The sequence below is a fragment of the Metopolophium dirhodum genome, chromosome 6 (genome assembly GCF_019925205.1).
Source record: "Metopolophium dirhodum isolate CAU chromosome 6, ASM1992520v1, whole genome shotgun sequence".
NCBI lineage: Eukaryota > Metazoa > Arthropoda > Insecta > Hemiptera > Aphididae > Metopolophium > Metopolophium dirhodum.
The window spans coordinates 7,455,040-7,472,984 of record NC_083565.1 but is presented as its reverse complement, the minus strand read 5'-3'; the positions used below and the strand labels follow the sequence as shown (position 1 = coordinate 7,472,984).

Below are 17,945 nucleotides of genomic sequence, written 5' to 3'. Positions count from 1 at the left end.
TATAGTTACTGATCATAGTCAATATTCCTAACCTTCAATATTATTCACATTATTACAATATATGGTTATATATAGTAATAGGTTGTCTTTATATGATTTTCTCTGATGATTTTAAGTCCAGGGTTTACATTTTAAAAAAATGTTCACTAGATACCTACAAAAGTCGACACTTTATTGTTTAAAAGCTACAACACAATGTTTTGCAGTAGATACAGTTGAATGCCATTAAAAGCTGAAGTAGAGAAATATATTCAAAACTTTTTAAAATATTCGATCAAGCCAACATAGCACGTAACCTTGACTACTTCGAAATGTCTTGTGAGACTTGGAATGAGCTCTTTACGCTGATATCGTAGCTCATTCGTAAGACTTGTACAATGGAAATCAACAACTCCAATAAACCCGAATCGGAATACAAACATGTGAGTATAGCATAATATATAATCACATCAATTAATTTTTTTTTAAATTTAACCTTAAAAAGGTGGGCAAGTGGGTGTCCCTCTGCTGTACAGTGGATTACAAATGGGTCACTGTAATGGATGGTGTTAAATTTGAAATCAATGATATATAATATAAGAAAAATGACGGTCAGTCAGCCTATGATATTAATTATTACTAAGTATATTTAATGATATAATTCTGAAAAAGTAATATATACCTATATATAACCTATTTACGTGAAATCTTGTTTTAAATTTTCAATCGTTAGCTATAAAAGTTAAACATTTTATAAATTTTTAACTACAAAATAGTTATTAAATTTCAAATTTACTTTAAATGCTTATTAAAAAAAATTGTGCCTATGTATTTTTAATATATTTTTCAACTGCTATTGTAACAATATATCAGGAGCCTTGTATTACATTTTCACGCTTTTTATCCAAACAAATAAAATTTGATTGATATTTGTAGAAAAAAATACAAAAAAAAATTGAAATTTGAAATTGTCCTTGAACAGCTCAAAATGAATCAAACATTTTTCAAAATTGTATGGTGTATAGAAAATTAAAATATAAAATTTTTAGTAAAATTTTCATGTATTTAGGTACAGTTATTGAATTACAAATCTTAGATTTAAAAATAAAAATTTGTATGTATTTCTAGCTCAAAATCATTTGCACATTTTCGTTATTTTTACGTATATTGTGAATATTTGAACTTTAAATGCTTTAAAAAATTGTGACTATGGATTTTTAATATTTCTCAAACGCCATTGTAACAAAAATTAGGAAGCCTTGTATTACATTTTCAAGATTTTTTACCTAACAAATAAAACTGTATTGACATTCATAGAAATAAAAATTTAAAAAATTGGAAACTGAAAATGTCTTTAAACAGTTCAAAACAAACCACTTATCACATAAATACTTTATCATGTATACAAAATGTTAATATAAACAACCAATGAAAATTTCATATATCTATGGTCATTTGTTTTAGAGTTACACCAAAAACTAACCAAAATTGATGTAGTCAAAAACTGATTTTGCGTGAAAATTCACGGTTTTCCTTAATTTTTTTTTTGTTTTTCTCGACGCTTTTGAAAATTACTAGGAATTTTAAATGTTGACCTACTCAATGCACCAACAATATTCACTTTCCCATCGAACAAGATACTGAAGTTGAAAATCGAACTATTATTTCGAATACTTATCGTGTAGATGCAGTGTACACGGACACAAAATATAAATAAAAATAAATAAAAAAACTCACATCATTGTAAAACCAATAAATTCATCGCTCCGCTCAGAATCTAAAAATGTATCGTTTATTATTCACTGATTATTTTATTTTAGGCTCTTGATTTTGCTACGGGTCCGCCTCTCACAGAGGCGCTCACTCATCTGTGGGCGGCTGTTCAAAAACTCGGCGAGGAATCTGTAAAATGCATAGAGGAAAAAAAATCGTTAACGAGCGTGATGGACAATTACAGGCAATTGATGCCAGAAATCAAACAGTCTATTTTATCAGAGCAAAACACAGTGGAAAAACTCAAAGAGGTATTATTGCAATACACAAATAATTACGTAATTAATTTATAATCATTAAACATTTTATACTTTTGTAGGAATTAAACTCTGCACATCGTATGTTGGACGCTTCCAACCTCCGAGAACAAATAATTCAAGAATCCAACGATAATTTACTGGCACAAATAAAGACCTTAAAAACTGAACTGGATTCGAAAACTAAACAAATGGAAGAGGAAAGCTTGTAAGTTTGGTTCTATATTTTTTTTTTTCTTTCGCATAATTCTATTATGAAATCGGGCAGGTTTTCTTCTATGGGTCAAGGTGATACGAGCCAATTAGAGTTGACAAGAACAAAGCGAGAACTGACTAGAATAGATATAGAGAACAAGCGTCTAAATAATCTCTGTGAGTCGTTGAAAAAAGAGCTGGACGGTGCCGAGTATAATGTCAGAGATCTCGAAGCCGATTTAGCTGTAAGTGACCGTAAACAGAATAATATATCCACATTAATTGGTTCGCCATTAATTATTTCCCATATTATGTTTAAGGCTCAAAGTAACAATCTAGTGAAAGAAATAAAAACAAAGGAAAAATTAGAGGACCGTATAAAAACTGACCACGATCAAATGGAAAAAATAAAAACCGAACTTGGTACCATTAAGAATAATTTCAAAAAGGCTGAATCCAATATAGAAAAACTTAACGAAACATTAAAAGACCTAAAAGTAATATAAAACAAAAAGCTGTTTTAATTAAATAATAAATATACATTATATTATATTAGTTTTGTTTTTAGATTACAAATAACAATTTAAACACAAAAAATACTTCGTATGATAAACAAATAAAGAAATTAACTAGAGAATTAAAAATTAAAACTGAACTGAGGGCTGAAAGCGTTAAAGAAATAAATAGACTTCAAGATAAAATAAATGTATGCTAATATTGTCATTAATCCAATAAATTAGGTACAATATTTTTCTTTAACTGTATAATTTACACTTTGCTATGGTTTTCATCATTAGTATCAAGAAAATGAATTATTAAGAGTTCAATCCGAACTGACACGTTTGATTGCTACTCATGAAACATCTGTCAGAAAACGACAAGAAGTTGTAGAGGAGGTTGAAAAAATTTCTGAGGAAAAAAAAAATTCTGAAAACGACGTGGCTACTTTGGAACGAAACTTAAATGCATTACAACAAGATAATATTAAACTTAAAAAAATGTTGGAATTAACAGAAAGAGAAAAGAAGTTACTAGAAAAAAACATGACTAAAGTCAATGGTAAATAATTATTCGATAAAAATGTACTATTTTGCTGTAACGGTTTTTCTTTTTTAGAACAAATAACCGCATACATTGAAAAAATGAATATAAAAGAATCAGCATTTCGGGTTTTAGAACTAGAATTTAGCAGCGCACAAAAATATATTGATAAATTAAATTTAGATATAATTATAATGAAAAAAAATAAGGAAAAGTACATAATAGTTTATATTTGTTATTATAATATTGTCGGTTTTATAAAATACTTGCATGTGCATGTAATACAGGTTACACCAAGAAATAATAAATTTAAAACACAAAATTCACGAAGATTCGGTGACATTAAATCACAAAGAAGTGGAAGTACAAGAATTAAAAAAAGAAGTAAACAAATGGAGTGATAAGTTTAAAGAGCAAGATCACGACCTACACACTTTAAAAACTGAAAGAAATCTGTTTTCAAAAAATCTTACTGAAGCTAAGGTTTGTACCGCCATAATACTTTCTTAAGTGTCGCATTAATTCATTATTAGTTTAATTTGTTTTCAGGATGAAACAGAAGACATAAAAGATAAAATAAAAATGATTACACAGCAACTCGAACAACAAAAGGAATACGTCGCGTACAAAGAAGTGCAATTAACGAAAAACGATACAGGTAAATCTACGTTGGCTTGTGAGTACACTAAACTGTATTCACTATAGATCCTCTATAACTTGTCTCACAGTATTAAAACAAACCGAAAAGGAACTTCAGAAATGTCAACAAGAAATCGACGAATACGAGACCCGAGTGGAAGGAATGTCAAATTTATTAAAGAAGAAAAATGAAGACGAAAAGTCGATGATAATGACATTGAAATTATTGCAGAAAAAAATAGAAAAACTTCAGAAACAGAATGATGAAGTGGGTGAAATGAGTTTTTTTTTATTTGGCTCGAATGACAGAAACTCATTGAAATTATAAATAAGCACATTGTTTTCGATGCATTAACTTTGATAATACATTTTCACGTTGTTAAAGTTTACATTTTACACAGGGAAACAAAGATAAAAACAAACTCATAAATCAAATGAATAAACGCAACGAGGAGCTATTAAGACAAAAAGATGCTAATGACATATTAAGAACAACATTAGGCAAGGGAGAAGTGGAATATAATAAAAGGATTGACGATATTAAATTGCTGAAATCGGAAGTAAAGAGTTTGAGGTAATTGTATTTTATCCGATTAAATATGTATTTAATCATATAACACACCAATGCCGTGAATTAGCGCCAATTTTTATAACTGTTCAGTGTCAAAATTAAATTTTACGGTTATTAAATTGCATAGGTACATGCAAAAGTTTCAATAAAAAAAAAGTACTTTGTGACAATATTATGGATGTTGGCACGGTTAGCACAAATATTTAGCATTTTAGCATATATTAACAAAAAACTTGAATGTATTATGATTTGTGAATGGCGATTATTTGAAAAAAAGTTATGTTTATTATTATATTATCATTTTGAGTTGGTTTAAAAATGTTAATTTGTACATTAAAATAAAAATCGTCGTTCCATATAAAGTGGTGATTGTGTGACGTACACGTAGCACACTACTCGACATTTTCCACATCGAGAAAAATGTATGAATCATAATTAATATATATCTATTAATAAGTAACCATTAATTTATTGTATATTAAAATATACTTATAGTGGGAATTAGTTAAATTTAAAATTTTATTCGTTTCTATGGTGATAAGCAAAGCGTTGGGAAAAATCGGTTAGAAAAATAAAATAAATGTATCCAGCCCAAAAACATTTAATGTTAAAAAAAAAAAAAAACATAAATCATCAAAATACGTTAACACCTGTCATCGCTACCATATAAAATTAAAGTATTATAATTATTTGATTGATAACAATTATTTATGATTTTTGTTGATTTAAATTACCAACACCGGCATCTATTGAATTAGTTTTAAAGTCTTATTTACACATTGTATTCTATTTTTTACAATGTATACATACTTAACTTAAATTAAAGTTGTTCGAACCTATTGCAATTGAAGTTGATGATTTTTAATTGATATCGTAAGTCTCGTTGTAGCATAGACATGTATCTTTCTGGTAGGTATGTGGTAGAGCCTAGATAATAAATATTATATTATATAATATAAATGCTCTCTAGTATGTGGTATTTTATTTGTTTATTATTATAGAGGCCAAACATATTATCTATGTACGAATACATGAAACTTGAACCGTCTATAAGTGATAGGATATAAAATGAAGAATGGATAAGTAATAAATTAATTATTGAACATATATAATATATTACTATATATAATATGTATACAAATTATAAACATAAAACAAATATGGTAATATACATAAAAGTTGAAACAAAAAAAAATTGGTCATATCACATCAGTAATTAAAAATAAAACAATTTATTGATACTACTTTCATACATTTCATATTTTCATACTTTCTATACTAATAATACTTCCCAACCAATGGGACAGCACCTGCTGATAAAAAAAAATAGTAATAAAAATATTACTTTTCTTTTAATAAAACGAATTACTTAAACTGAAAATCAATAACTGTTTGGTTGTTTTTAAACTTTTAGTTTAATTTTTTTATTTACTTCAATAGTTGAATTTATTTTTATCACACGTTATTTCCTATTTAGTAACAAAGCATTGATTGATGACATATTATTTTGATAAGCAAATCATTTTTAAAAAAATAACTACCATACTTTTATAAAAAAAATGTCCTCAGTTTGATAATAATAACAATCATTACAATCTCAGTAATAATCACGGTTGAAGAGAACTGAATATCGAAATTAATTGTACTTAACAGTTAAAATAACATTGATTAATTAAATAAACTGTTCTTTTATTTAAAACTATTTTCTTAGATTCTAATCATTAATGGACCAATCGGTTATATATTTCTGTTTTAAGATTGCATATTATAGGTAAATCGAAAATATTAAAACTACCAATTTCAGAATTTCAGCGATTGCGTGTTCTTTTATATTAAAAGCGTATTACTTTATTAGAGACCTATTATAAATTGTAAATAAATTCAGTTGCTTAATTTGGGATCAACATCTTTCTTGAGTGTCTAACGCGGTTTCCAATCACTGCGGGATATTTTCTTCCCGCACTTTTAGATTATAATATTATGATTCGGTGGAGCAGTTAATATAATTTTTTTTTATAATGTGTTTCATGTTTCTGACATTGGTTTGTGTAACCTCATCAATCAATTGGAAATTTAACAGAGATTTCCAGCATGTTTTATAAAGCGCATTAAAAAATAACAACAAAAATCGATAAAAAAAAAACGTACATTTTTATCGAAATCGTGACCACTATTACAAACGCAACTCCGCTCATAATCGTTTTCATCGAATAAAATATAATCGCCTATTCTGAATAATAATACATCACTTTTTAGCACGCCAAAGTTTTTATTTAAAAGATTTTAAAAGGATTTTTTTCACATTCTTAGACATAACGGCAATAAAATAAATTTATTACATCATACAAATATAGAAATTATTGAAACTTTAAAAGAAATTCTTATAATTATACAAGAGGTATCTGAATACATAATATTATCCACTTAATGTTTCGATTCTAGGGTGCACAACAAGTTAGTCATATTAATAAAGAAATATATTTAAACAAACGTATTTCATACATTATTACAGTATTACACTATAATATGCACTGTGCATAGTAGATAATATTATAATGGAATTTATATAACTATTATTTTATTAAATATTGAATAATTACTGTATGCAGTGGCGTATTTAGGGGTTTTCCGCCTATAGGCACTTTCTAATTCGCAGCTTTACCCTCCCTATCCGTCCTAAATTTCGCCGCCTTTCCCTCCCCATAACCAGCATTGAATGCGCGAATTTTTTGTTACCTATGTGCGTTCTGATTCGTACCGTATTGCGTATGTGTAGGTAGCTGTTTAATTATGAGCCAACGGAAGCGATTGTTTACGGTTTATCTTGTAATTCTAAATTATATAATAAATAATTTGTATAAAAATAATTTTTACAATCTGCATGAATAAATGTATAGTGAATTTTTAGAAAATTCTTATATATACACACATAATATGACATAATAATATATAATAAAATAAAATAAATCTACTCTTCTAAGGTATAACTTGCAATGAAGTAAAAATATGTTACCTCTTGACAAAATGATAAATGAATTATACAATATAATAAGTATAATTAACAGTTTAAGATTACATGTATAGAAAACGAAAACGGAAATAAGTTGGTTTTTTTGTATATTTTAGCGGTAAATAATAAGCTCTATGGTATGCTCTTGTTTATGAGTATAAACTATAATATGTTATTTTTAAATTTAATCAATTTTTTTATTACAAAAAATATTGCATTTTTTGTATAGAAACCTGCCTTACTTGCAGAGCACTCAGAAATTTGTTTTTTTGAACCCTCTGAGGTTTTTTTATTTAAAATTATTCTTAGCATATATTATTTTGATTTCGTTGTAAAATGTTTATATTCTCGTTTTTAACGCCTACACAACCCAGGAAACCATATTGTAAAATTTATTGATAAACAGCAAAATAAGTATTACGTAAAATTTTAATCGATAACAAGTCTTTAAGTTAAATTAATTTATCACGTACCTATAGGTACATTATTATTATTTATTATTCATAGATAATATGTAAAAATCAATGTTTATACTCTAAATTAGTATCTAAACTGCTTGTTGTATTGATTTTTAGCGTTCAAAAAAACTTATTAATGAAAAACCTATCAGAAATAAATGATATAAGAGGCGAAGTACTTAAATATGAACAAAAACTAAACAGAGAACGTTTGAAATGTCGAGCTCTAGAAGACATGTTAATCAAACCTACAAACGTACACCGTTGGAGAATATTAAAAGTAATAATATACTGTTATGTGCCTCCAGTGGTTTTTCTTAAATTTTAATTAAATTATATTCAATAATTTTAAAAACAATTCTGAGCAGAGGCGGCTGTATAAATTTTAATTTTTGTTTTTCCGTAGTTTTGGGAAATAACTGGGAATTTTTAATTTTAGTTTTTAACCTCTCAAATGCACCAACTAGATTCAATTCACTACCAGAAACCACCCCAATAAGGATGAACATCGAAGCATAATTTTTTTGACCATTTTTCGTGTATATAATTCAGACATAATATAGAGTACAGACATAAAAAAAACAGATCTTACAAAATCAATACATCCATCTCTCCTCTCAGAATTTTAAAAAAATCGTTAAGTAGAAAAAAATGTATATTAGAGGTTAAATAATGTAAGGCGTGGAGAGGGAGTTCTCGGTATCCTGATACCGATTTCATATTATCAATTTATTGTAAATCCATTTGTGACAATATCGTTACGTTACCAATACAACACAATGCAATATGGCTAAAACATTATACCTACACCGATTACAACTGCGCTCGTCATAAACCGCTGTGACTAGGGTGACAAAATATTATTTCAAAACGCCCGTGCTCGCCCACACGAAAATGTATAATGTTCGCAGCAGTTCAAAATAATTGTCATCTGTCACAAATAGTTTACCGAGATCCCCGTGGCACCACACCATGCCATGCCGTAATGGTGTTAAATAATTGCAATTATGACAATCAACATTAATATATACTGTTATCGTCCAGAACACTGATCCGCCGGCTTACGAGATGGCTGCCAAAGTGAAAATCCTTCAAAAACGGTTACTCGAACAATGCACCAGAGTATTCGACAAGGATTTGCAAGTCCAAGAGCTGCAGACTAGGTACGAAAAACTGAAAGATGAATTCATTAAGCTACCAGGCAGAGATATCTTCAAAGAGATGAACGATATCAAAAGAAATCTATTAAAAAAAGACGACAAAATGAGGGTAAAGTCGGCTTAAGTGATGCGGTTCAATTATGGTTTAATTATTTTTTACATTAAACAAATTCATTTAGAGCTTATCCGGAGAATTAATTATCAGTCAGCAGACAACAAAAGAGTGCATGTTTGACTTGGAGAGAACGAAAAAAGACTTAAACGAATTTAAAAATAAATATTACGAACTGGTAATCACTTTTAATTCATTATATAAAAACAAATTGTACTGTGATTTAAGATTTAAATTTCTTGTTTTTTTTTTTTTGCAACTTTATAGATAAAATTACATTCACAAAAATATGGTAAATGTTATGGTAGGTAGTTTAAACATAAATAAAGCGAATATCTGTGGAGTTAAAATGCCTAGACAAGTAGTTCACCTTTTCGTTTAAACTAGCTATTAAACTTTTAATAACAAGAGACCATTTGTATTCAAAAATTAATTTTTTTTATTGAATAATCTTCTTTGATCAACAAAATAAAGTGTAAACTTATTATTTTTGAACAGAATCCTCTATCCTGTATTATTTTGATGAATTTTTAAATAAGGACTATGTTTTTTTTTTTTTAACAAAAATATATCAAGGAGTTGTAATTTTATAACGACCCTCCGATCAAAATCATCCAGTAGAAACCAATTGATTTTGTAGGGTACTTTATAAACTATTAATCTTACGGGACAATTCTCGTAAAAACAAATATATAATGAAACTTAAGAAGTCAAGAATAAGTATATCACTATAGTAAATGTCATCGACCCTTATTCGATGGCTACAAAATATAATACAAATTATAATATTTTGATGAATAATAAAATACAAACTCGTGAGGTTTTTTTTAAAAAAAATACTGTCGAGTTCATATTTTTATATAGATACTATAATACTAAGATACTTAAGTACTTAAAATATAATTTGTTCGATATTATGTTATAATATATACTGTTTTCACTAATGTTTCAGAAACGCGTTGTGACGAAAATAAATCTTAAAAACCAAAATACTACAGCATTAGCCAAACCGAATTCAACTCCTACGAGTTATAGCAAATTTTTGGATATGACTATATAGGTAAAAACTTTTATTTAAACTTCAATTTTTTTTGTAATTATAAACAAATATGAAAAGTTTCTTTTTACTTCAGTTTGAGTATGTTATAGTAAGCTTATATTTTCCTCAACACTTCGTTTTTGCCAAATTAATATAAGCAACTAATTGAACATATTTTATCAAATTCAAAAATAATAATTTTAAAAATTATACTGTGAAATATTTTTATTTTTTTGTAACACTTCTTATTATAAATCACAAAATGTGTATTAAATTCACAAAAATGTAAGTGAAGTGCATTGGAGATACCTACTTGATTGGTGACTTATTGAAAAGGCTATCCGTCGACGAAACCTCGAGTAGTGGGAAGTTAAATTTTTATTTAATTAACAATTCATGGCATCGAATTCGTTTAGAACCCTTTAAAGATTTAAAGGGTCACCTGGAATAGATAATTCGGTGACTAGAAAACGTCTGTGAAATATCCGTTTTTTGAAACTATGAATTATTAACTTATAGTAGTTACAAACCTTATAACAGAAAGTGTCATCAATGGGTGGCTCCTTTCATCATATTATTTTTCCTGTCATATTACCCTTAGCATATATTCTTATTGTATTAATGATACAGATTGTATATTACTTGTAAAAATAAAAAAAAAACAAACCTTATCAATACAATTATTATAAACCTACCTACTGTAGTATGTCTCTATATATAATATTTAAGAAATGCAGTTTGTTATTACTTATTAATTATTTATAATGTACCTATTCATTAGATTTTTTTCCAAAATATATAATTATAACAAGTGTAATCTTTTTTATTGAAAATAAAATAACAATATATAAATTATCAATATTTAATGTATAAGAATTGAATAAATCACCAATACAATTAATAGTATAATTAACTGTTGGATATTATTAATTATAATATTATGATAAATATAACCTACCTATAGGTAGTTAATATTTTTTGAATTTTAAACATCTCTAATTCAATTTTCAAATGCCATAAGCAACTTTTTACCATACATCTGAATAGATATATTCACTTGGAAGTTTTAATAGAATCGTAAAATTGCCAATGCATTTCAATTAGTTGTATGTTTTTAAGCATAGTTTGTATGCAACATACATGTATTTTCGTTTTTATGGTTTATGCGTTCCTAAGTAAGACGCACACTGAGGACATCTGTGGTCAACTTTTTGAAAGGATTTCATAAAGAACGGTAAACATGAACATATTGTGCACCTGAAACATAAAATTAGAAAGTTAGAAAAAATATTGTTTTTATAGTAAGTGTAGCGTATACCTATGGTTACATTATAGGTAAACCATAAATGTATGCGTAGTGGTAAGATATTAATATAACAAAACTTCACTATTTGATGAAAGTTAAATTATTACAGAATAATTTATGTATATAACTATGTGAGTATAATAGGGATAGATCCAGAAGGGCCAAAGGACCACCCAATATCGGTCTACCCGCCCGGCTACTCGGTGATCGACGAAGGCTCTTGGATATTTAAATATTTTAATATATTGGGTGCCCTAGCCAAATGGGTAAGAAATAAGAAAAATAATTTAAGTTTATTCGCGATTGTCACGAATTTTTAATGTTATATATTACAGTTAGGTATATATTATACTCATATATTAAAAATATTATGAATATTGCCTCCCTTTAACCCTGCTCTGAAAAAAATTCTTAAATAGCCATTTTTTAGAGATATTCGTTTAAAATATGGAAAAAAAACAATTTTGAAATCTGTTGAATTCTGATAAATGAAAGCAATTTTCAAGAATTGTAAAATTGTATGGTTCCTACACTTTGACAACTAATATGCTAATCCAATAGATAATAAAGAAATATCTAGTAGTACTCGTAAAAGTACTCGTTGAAATTGTATGTTTTATTTTATAATATTGTTCCATATTATTATATCCACCGTGAACTTGTATGCACAAGTCAATTTTATAGACCCATGGTGGCATGATCTCTGTTACTAAATTAGAACTGCAATTGAAAAATGTGTGAGTTATTCCCAGCGAAACGTTACAAAAATCATGGTCCTATAAAATTTACTTTCGCAGTTAATGGTGGATGCAGTGAACAATATTATAAAAACAAATACAAATATAACATATAATTTCAACGAATAGTACCTATGTTCTTTATTACCTATTGGATTATCATTAATTATAAAAGTGCGAAATCCATACAATTTCATATAATTATATTATGCTGTATTATGGAAAATGTAAGTAGCTTTTATTCATTCAAAATTCAACCGATTTTAAAATAGTTTTTTCCTCCATTTATAAATAGATAATTCTACAAAATCCCTTTTTTTTTTTTAATTTTATAAAAACCAAAAAAAGATTATAATCTCTTTTGAACATTTAATTTTAGACCTTTATAAAAGGGAGGCTATTAGTCATAAAATACATTTTTTTTAACACATTAGAATATTTACATTATATATCGAATTAGATCTACTGACTTTCCAATTAATTGACATACTGTAGGTATATTATTATATTTATTTTAACTTTGTATCTATTTTATCTTCAAAAATACCGACACTGCAGAGTCCCCCTCTCCCTAATATAAACTCACTTCTTTACTCGTTTTTTTTTTTTTTTAGTTGAATCTCATATTAATTCAACGATTGAATATATCAATGGGCTGTATTTAAATGGGTAGTCAATTAATATTATAGAAAAAAAATTGTTTGATAGAAGTTGCAAATATATTGTATGAGGAGATGGGTACACAACTATTTTATTTGTGGTACCTATACATGTTTTAATGACACCTCACAAGTCACAGTTCATTACAATAGATGTAGGTACCTGAGTATGTAGAATATTATATGTAATTATTATTAAATATGTCTTAGCTTAGCCCTAATAGCTTACTATGTACAATAACATTAACTTACAAATATGTTCACAAAGTAAAATCAAAATATATAAAAAGTGAACAGCAAAGATATATTATAGTGTCGTGGCAAAATTTCTCACAGCCTTTATTCTTTCTATAATTGCCAAACAGAGCAATCGCACTTATTATTAATACCATAGGTTAAAGTATATTGTTTATTTTTCTTTTGCGTTGATTTCGGATTGTGGTATTTGTAATATGACTCTATACATAAAATAAAAGTTGACCCCTCTAACAATCAGTTGTATTTTCAATTTTTTTTTTTTCAAAATAACTAAATATCTTATTAAGTGGTCATTATATTATACTACTGTACAATATTTTACTTTGTACCAACCTATAGTATATGACAATACAACGATACAACTATCGCGTTCTAAAATCGATCGATCTAATAAAGAAATGTTCTAATATAAATACTTAAATTGAAATATGTTTCTCTAAGACAATAATAAAACAATATTATATTGTACAGTATAATGTTTACCAGAGCCTATTCACAGACTTTAAACAAAAACACAATATCGTAAAACAAATAGCTCTATCGGTCTTTTCAGAAACCAAAACTTCTTCAAAGAACGAATAAATATACATATTACTCTATTATTCTGCTTTGACAATAATTGAACACTACAACATGTTTAGTAGAATACTAAAACTTTATTTTTGTTTTAGTTCTGTTGTATAATTTTTCTTTTTTTTTATGTTTATGATATTTTTATGCTTACGTGAGATTATATTCAGATCAAATAAAACTTTTAAGTTCTAATGTGACTTGTTTAATTCTATTTTTCTGAGCTATCTTATCATAAAGTATTAAAATCCTAATTCCAAACAAAGAATACAGTAAGTATAATATTTATACACTAAATTAAAGCTACTTAAGTCCGCTTTTAATCAGATGTAATCGTACAATTTTTTTATTATATAATTTCAAATATATTATAATAACTCATTGTTATTTAGCTTCATTTTAATTGGCTTATAATTTTTTCCAAACACATTAAAACAAGGTATAAAAAATTAAAAATGATTTCTGGTGTACCTATCAAATAAATGTTTATTAATTTAAATATAAAATCTATTGTCCCAAACCACTCTTATGAAAAAGTCTTAATATTATAAAGCCTCGAAAGTTATTAAAAATATACGAGCACAAAAATATTTTATATAATATAAGCTATAAAATATAAATAGTAGTATAAAATATACTAACACTGAATAAATACTTAATATTAATATCTATAAATAACTAATATAAGTATTGGCGTACAAATAATAACAAATCATCAAATCTGAAAGTCCTTAAATCAAAAATAATTTTTATTTTGTAATATTGTTCTGTCTACCTATTTGTTTAAAATTAAAGGAAATGTCGTATAACTTACAATAATATTTTTTTAAATTGGCTGTAAATTATTAAATATGCTGGATTGATTATAAAACTAATAAAACAACAAACTCAAACTGACAATCAATTTAAAAATTCAAAATATTTTACAAAAGTTCATTCTTCACACACACACAAATAGGTAATGTATAATAATATAATCAAATTAAAATTGAGTACACGCACTACAATCATAATATTTAATAACAAAAAAAACTTCATACCAACAACCGTACTTACAAAGTTATCAATAGCAATAGTCTAAAAATATTACAAGTATACAAAGCATCATTATTCAAAATATTAGAGCCACAAAACTGAACAAAAAACATAAAGAGCACTCAAAAAGTCGGTCAACCCACATATTACTATAGAAACATAGTAGCAGTACACCCATCCACTTGTTCCATAAATGGTAACACAATATTAATTTTAAACTATAAATTATAATAAAAAAAATTGTTGTTACAAACAGGATCATTGAATAGTTATAAAATAATATATATTTTGTGTAATATATAATAATATAGGTAATAATATACCAAACGGTGGTATACAAAAAATCTATATCACTGACATTAGAAAAAAACGAATTAAATCATATTGTGTTTTAATATATTATTATATACATACCCTACAATAAATATTAGCATGCAACATAAATATGCTTCGTTTGACGGTGATTTATTGGTTTCGGTAATTATATTATTATAGCACGTCGGACAAAACATGTGTACTGGGTTTGGACCCAAAGCTAGAAATAATACATATACAATATTATTATTATTATTATTATTATTATTATTTATTATTATTAAAGCAATCAGCTTTTCGTTTGACTGAAAAATAAATAATTTTGGAAATCCACACTATATAATATAATTGAGTATCATAACTATCGTAAACCAGCGACTCCGTAGAAACTGTTTTCATTTTACTGTATTAAAAAAGATATACACTCCAATTGCCATTCTTTTATTATTTATATCATAATATTATAAACAATATACATATTTACAATCTGTATATTATGGTAAATACAATATGTAAAAGTGATTTAATTATAAATTTGTGACATGTTGACTTTATGGAAGTCCATCAAAAACTCCAAATAACCATCATCTTAATTAAAATCTCCATTAACATTATTATTTGTTATAAGCTCATAACCTTTTATTAAAAGAAAAAGCGTTCTAATAATTTTTTTTTTTAAAAATGCTAACTAACTGTTTTTAATATGGAAATTATTTTGATTTACATGTGACATGCCTAATTAACAAAAATAAATAAATTATAAGCTACACCCTAATTTTTTTTCAACATTTAAAAGTATTTCCAATAATATTTAGACTATCCACAGTAATAATATAGGTACTTTCTAATCAATTTTGCCATTAGTTACATTTTAGAAACTCATAAAATACATACTTTGTTCTATTATTATACAATCAGGTGTAAAATGTTGCTGCTGCGTCGTGTGATCATTAGTGTACAACAAACTTGCTGGGAATATTCCTGGGCTTTCAGCATATGGCGGTGGTGGGGTGCTTTCCCTTGGTAAGATTTTCGAATTATTAGGATCCATGATTGGGTATTTTATGGTAAAAAATGTATAATTATGCAAGATTTTGTAAAACACTGAAGCGTTTAATACCTTTAACACAATTTTCTGTAGACGACTGATCGTATTAGTATCCTAGGTAGTAGGTGGATGCATTCGTCGACTTTTTTAAGGTGAACATGACGAGTTTTTAAGAGCCACAAAACACTCGAGTTTTAAATGGTGATTTAACTACGAAAGACAACTTAAATGTACACTAGTGCAAATCGTACAGATAAGATAAACAACAACTGTAATAACTATGTTCATACAAATTACATAATGACGATAGGCAGATGTAAGTAAGCACATAAAAAATAGCGCGTATCTATTAAGTATTAAATAATAATCATTTTCAATTCATAACAAACATCGAGATTATAAAACGGTTATTATTGTTATCATTTAAATTGAAGACAAAACAACAAGAAGTATTAAATATTATAATATAATTATAGGTACTTAGGTAAATATATATATACATAAATAATATGATAAACTTGACACTGAGGTTTTTATAATTTTTTAAGTAGGTATCTTTGAATTCTGAACGAAGCGAGCAATGTAATTAAATCTATACTAATATATAAAGCGCTGTGGAGTTTGTTTGAACGCGCTAAAATCAGGAACTATTGGCTCGAATTGAAAAATTATTTTTTTGTTGGATAGTCCATTCATCGAGGAAGACCATATAACACCACGCTACGACAAATTGATAGAAGCCAGGGGAAGTGCTCGAACAGGGATTTTGAGATTTACGGTGGAAATGTTTATTTATATTAATGGCCGCTATTGGTTATAGAAGAAATAATTAATAGATAAAGTATTTATTTATTTATTTATTTATTTATTTATTATTGGTTGCCATTGGTTAATCGAGCAGATCAGGTTACGAGCATGCATCAAATCGAATGGTTGCACATTGCCTACCAGGGTGGCTGATAATATGCACTTACTGCAGTGAGTTACACCAAAAAGGAGTTGAACAGTCACAACTTTTTTAAGAGTTGTTATTTTTTACGGGTCGCGAAGTGCGCAAGAGCAGCTAGTCCTTTATATACTTTTATATTCTTGTATATAGATAATAATAATAATTATTATTATTATAATATTTTTTTGTAATCAATAACAACCATTTAAATAAACAAAAAACAAAATAAAATAAATGTATTATAGTTACACAATCATGCATTTTCTACGTACGACTTTGTTTTATTGTGCCGATATTCTCATTAACAATACCATGTCACGACCAAGACGATCAAATACTTCACGACAAAGCCGTAATGCAACTAAAGTTCAATTATATATATACAAATGAATATTTGTGTGAAGATTAGAACTCTGTGAAGAAGATAGGGTTTATTAAAAAGGATTAAATTTGGTTTTTTTATTCTTAACTTTTTAAAAAGGGTTACATTTTTAAAAATAGCTCATTTTTACTAAAAGGTTAAATTTTTAAAGGCTTATTTTTTAGGAAAAATTTGGGAAAATGATTTTTTTTTAAAAGGATTAAATTAGTTTCTGAAAGGATTAAATTTTAAAAGACTTAAATTTTTAGGAACATTTTGGAAAGGGTTAAATTAATTTTTTTACTTTTTACTTTTTTTTTATCAAAGTAATACCAAGTAAAAACGACAAACTTGGTATAACTTTTATACTTTAGAGTTAATTCATACACTTACGTACAAACAGCACGGGGCCCACGATCTACCGCAGGTAGATTGCCTACCTGATAATATACTGCTGCGAACCAGAATTTTTA

The 17,945-nt window shown here is 26.8% G+C and overlaps 2 protein-coding genes across 3 annotated transcripts; one reads left to right on the top strand and one right to left on the bottom strand.

The window, feature by feature from the left end:
* The first annotated feature begins 291 nt into the window (after positions 1-291).
* LOC132947401 (cilia- and flagella-associated protein 58-like) lies at positions 292-10,509 on the top strand. The gene is made up of 16 exons (XM_061017678.1): positions 292-422; positions 1,800-2,003; positions 2,072-2,217; positions 2,278-2,449; positions 2,525-2,701; positions 2,773-2,910; positions 3,002-3,263; positions 3,321-3,459; positions 3,533-3,728; positions 3,795-3,903; positions 3,974-4,152; positions 4,286-4,458; positions 8,041-8,203; positions 8,968-9,192; positions 9,263-9,373; positions 10,148-10,509. The coding sequence occupies exons 1-16, from the start codon at positions 378-380 to the stop codon at positions 10,253-10,255; spliced, it is 2,547 nt and encodes an 848-aa protein (XP_060873661.1). The 5' UTR covers positions 292-377; the 3' UTR covers positions 10,256-10,509.
* A 187-nt stretch (positions 10,510-10,696) lies between these two features.
* Positions 10,697-16,372, bottom strand: LOC132947402 (lipopolysaccharide-induced tumor necrosis factor-alpha factor-like). Of its 2 annotated transcripts, XR_009664913.1 has the most exons (4): positions 16,009-16,372; positions 15,214-15,334; positions 11,193-11,491; positions 10,697-10,875 (listed from the first exon to the last, which is right to left on the bottom strand). XR_009664913.1 is itself a non-coding variant. In XM_061017679.1 (3 exons), exons 1-3 carry the CDS (start codon positions 16,163-16,165, stop codon positions 11,389-11,391), a joined length of 381 nt encoding a protein of 126 aa, XP_060873662.1. In that variant the 5' UTR covers positions 16,166-16,372; the 3' UTR covers positions 11,032-11,388. The 2 variants fall into 2 exon arrangements, 1 of the variants encoding a protein (XP_060873662.1); XM_061017679.1 differs by lacking the exon at positions 10,697-10,875 and having other exon boundaries at positions 11,032-11,491.
* Positions 16,373-17,945: the final 1,573 nt, after the last annotated feature.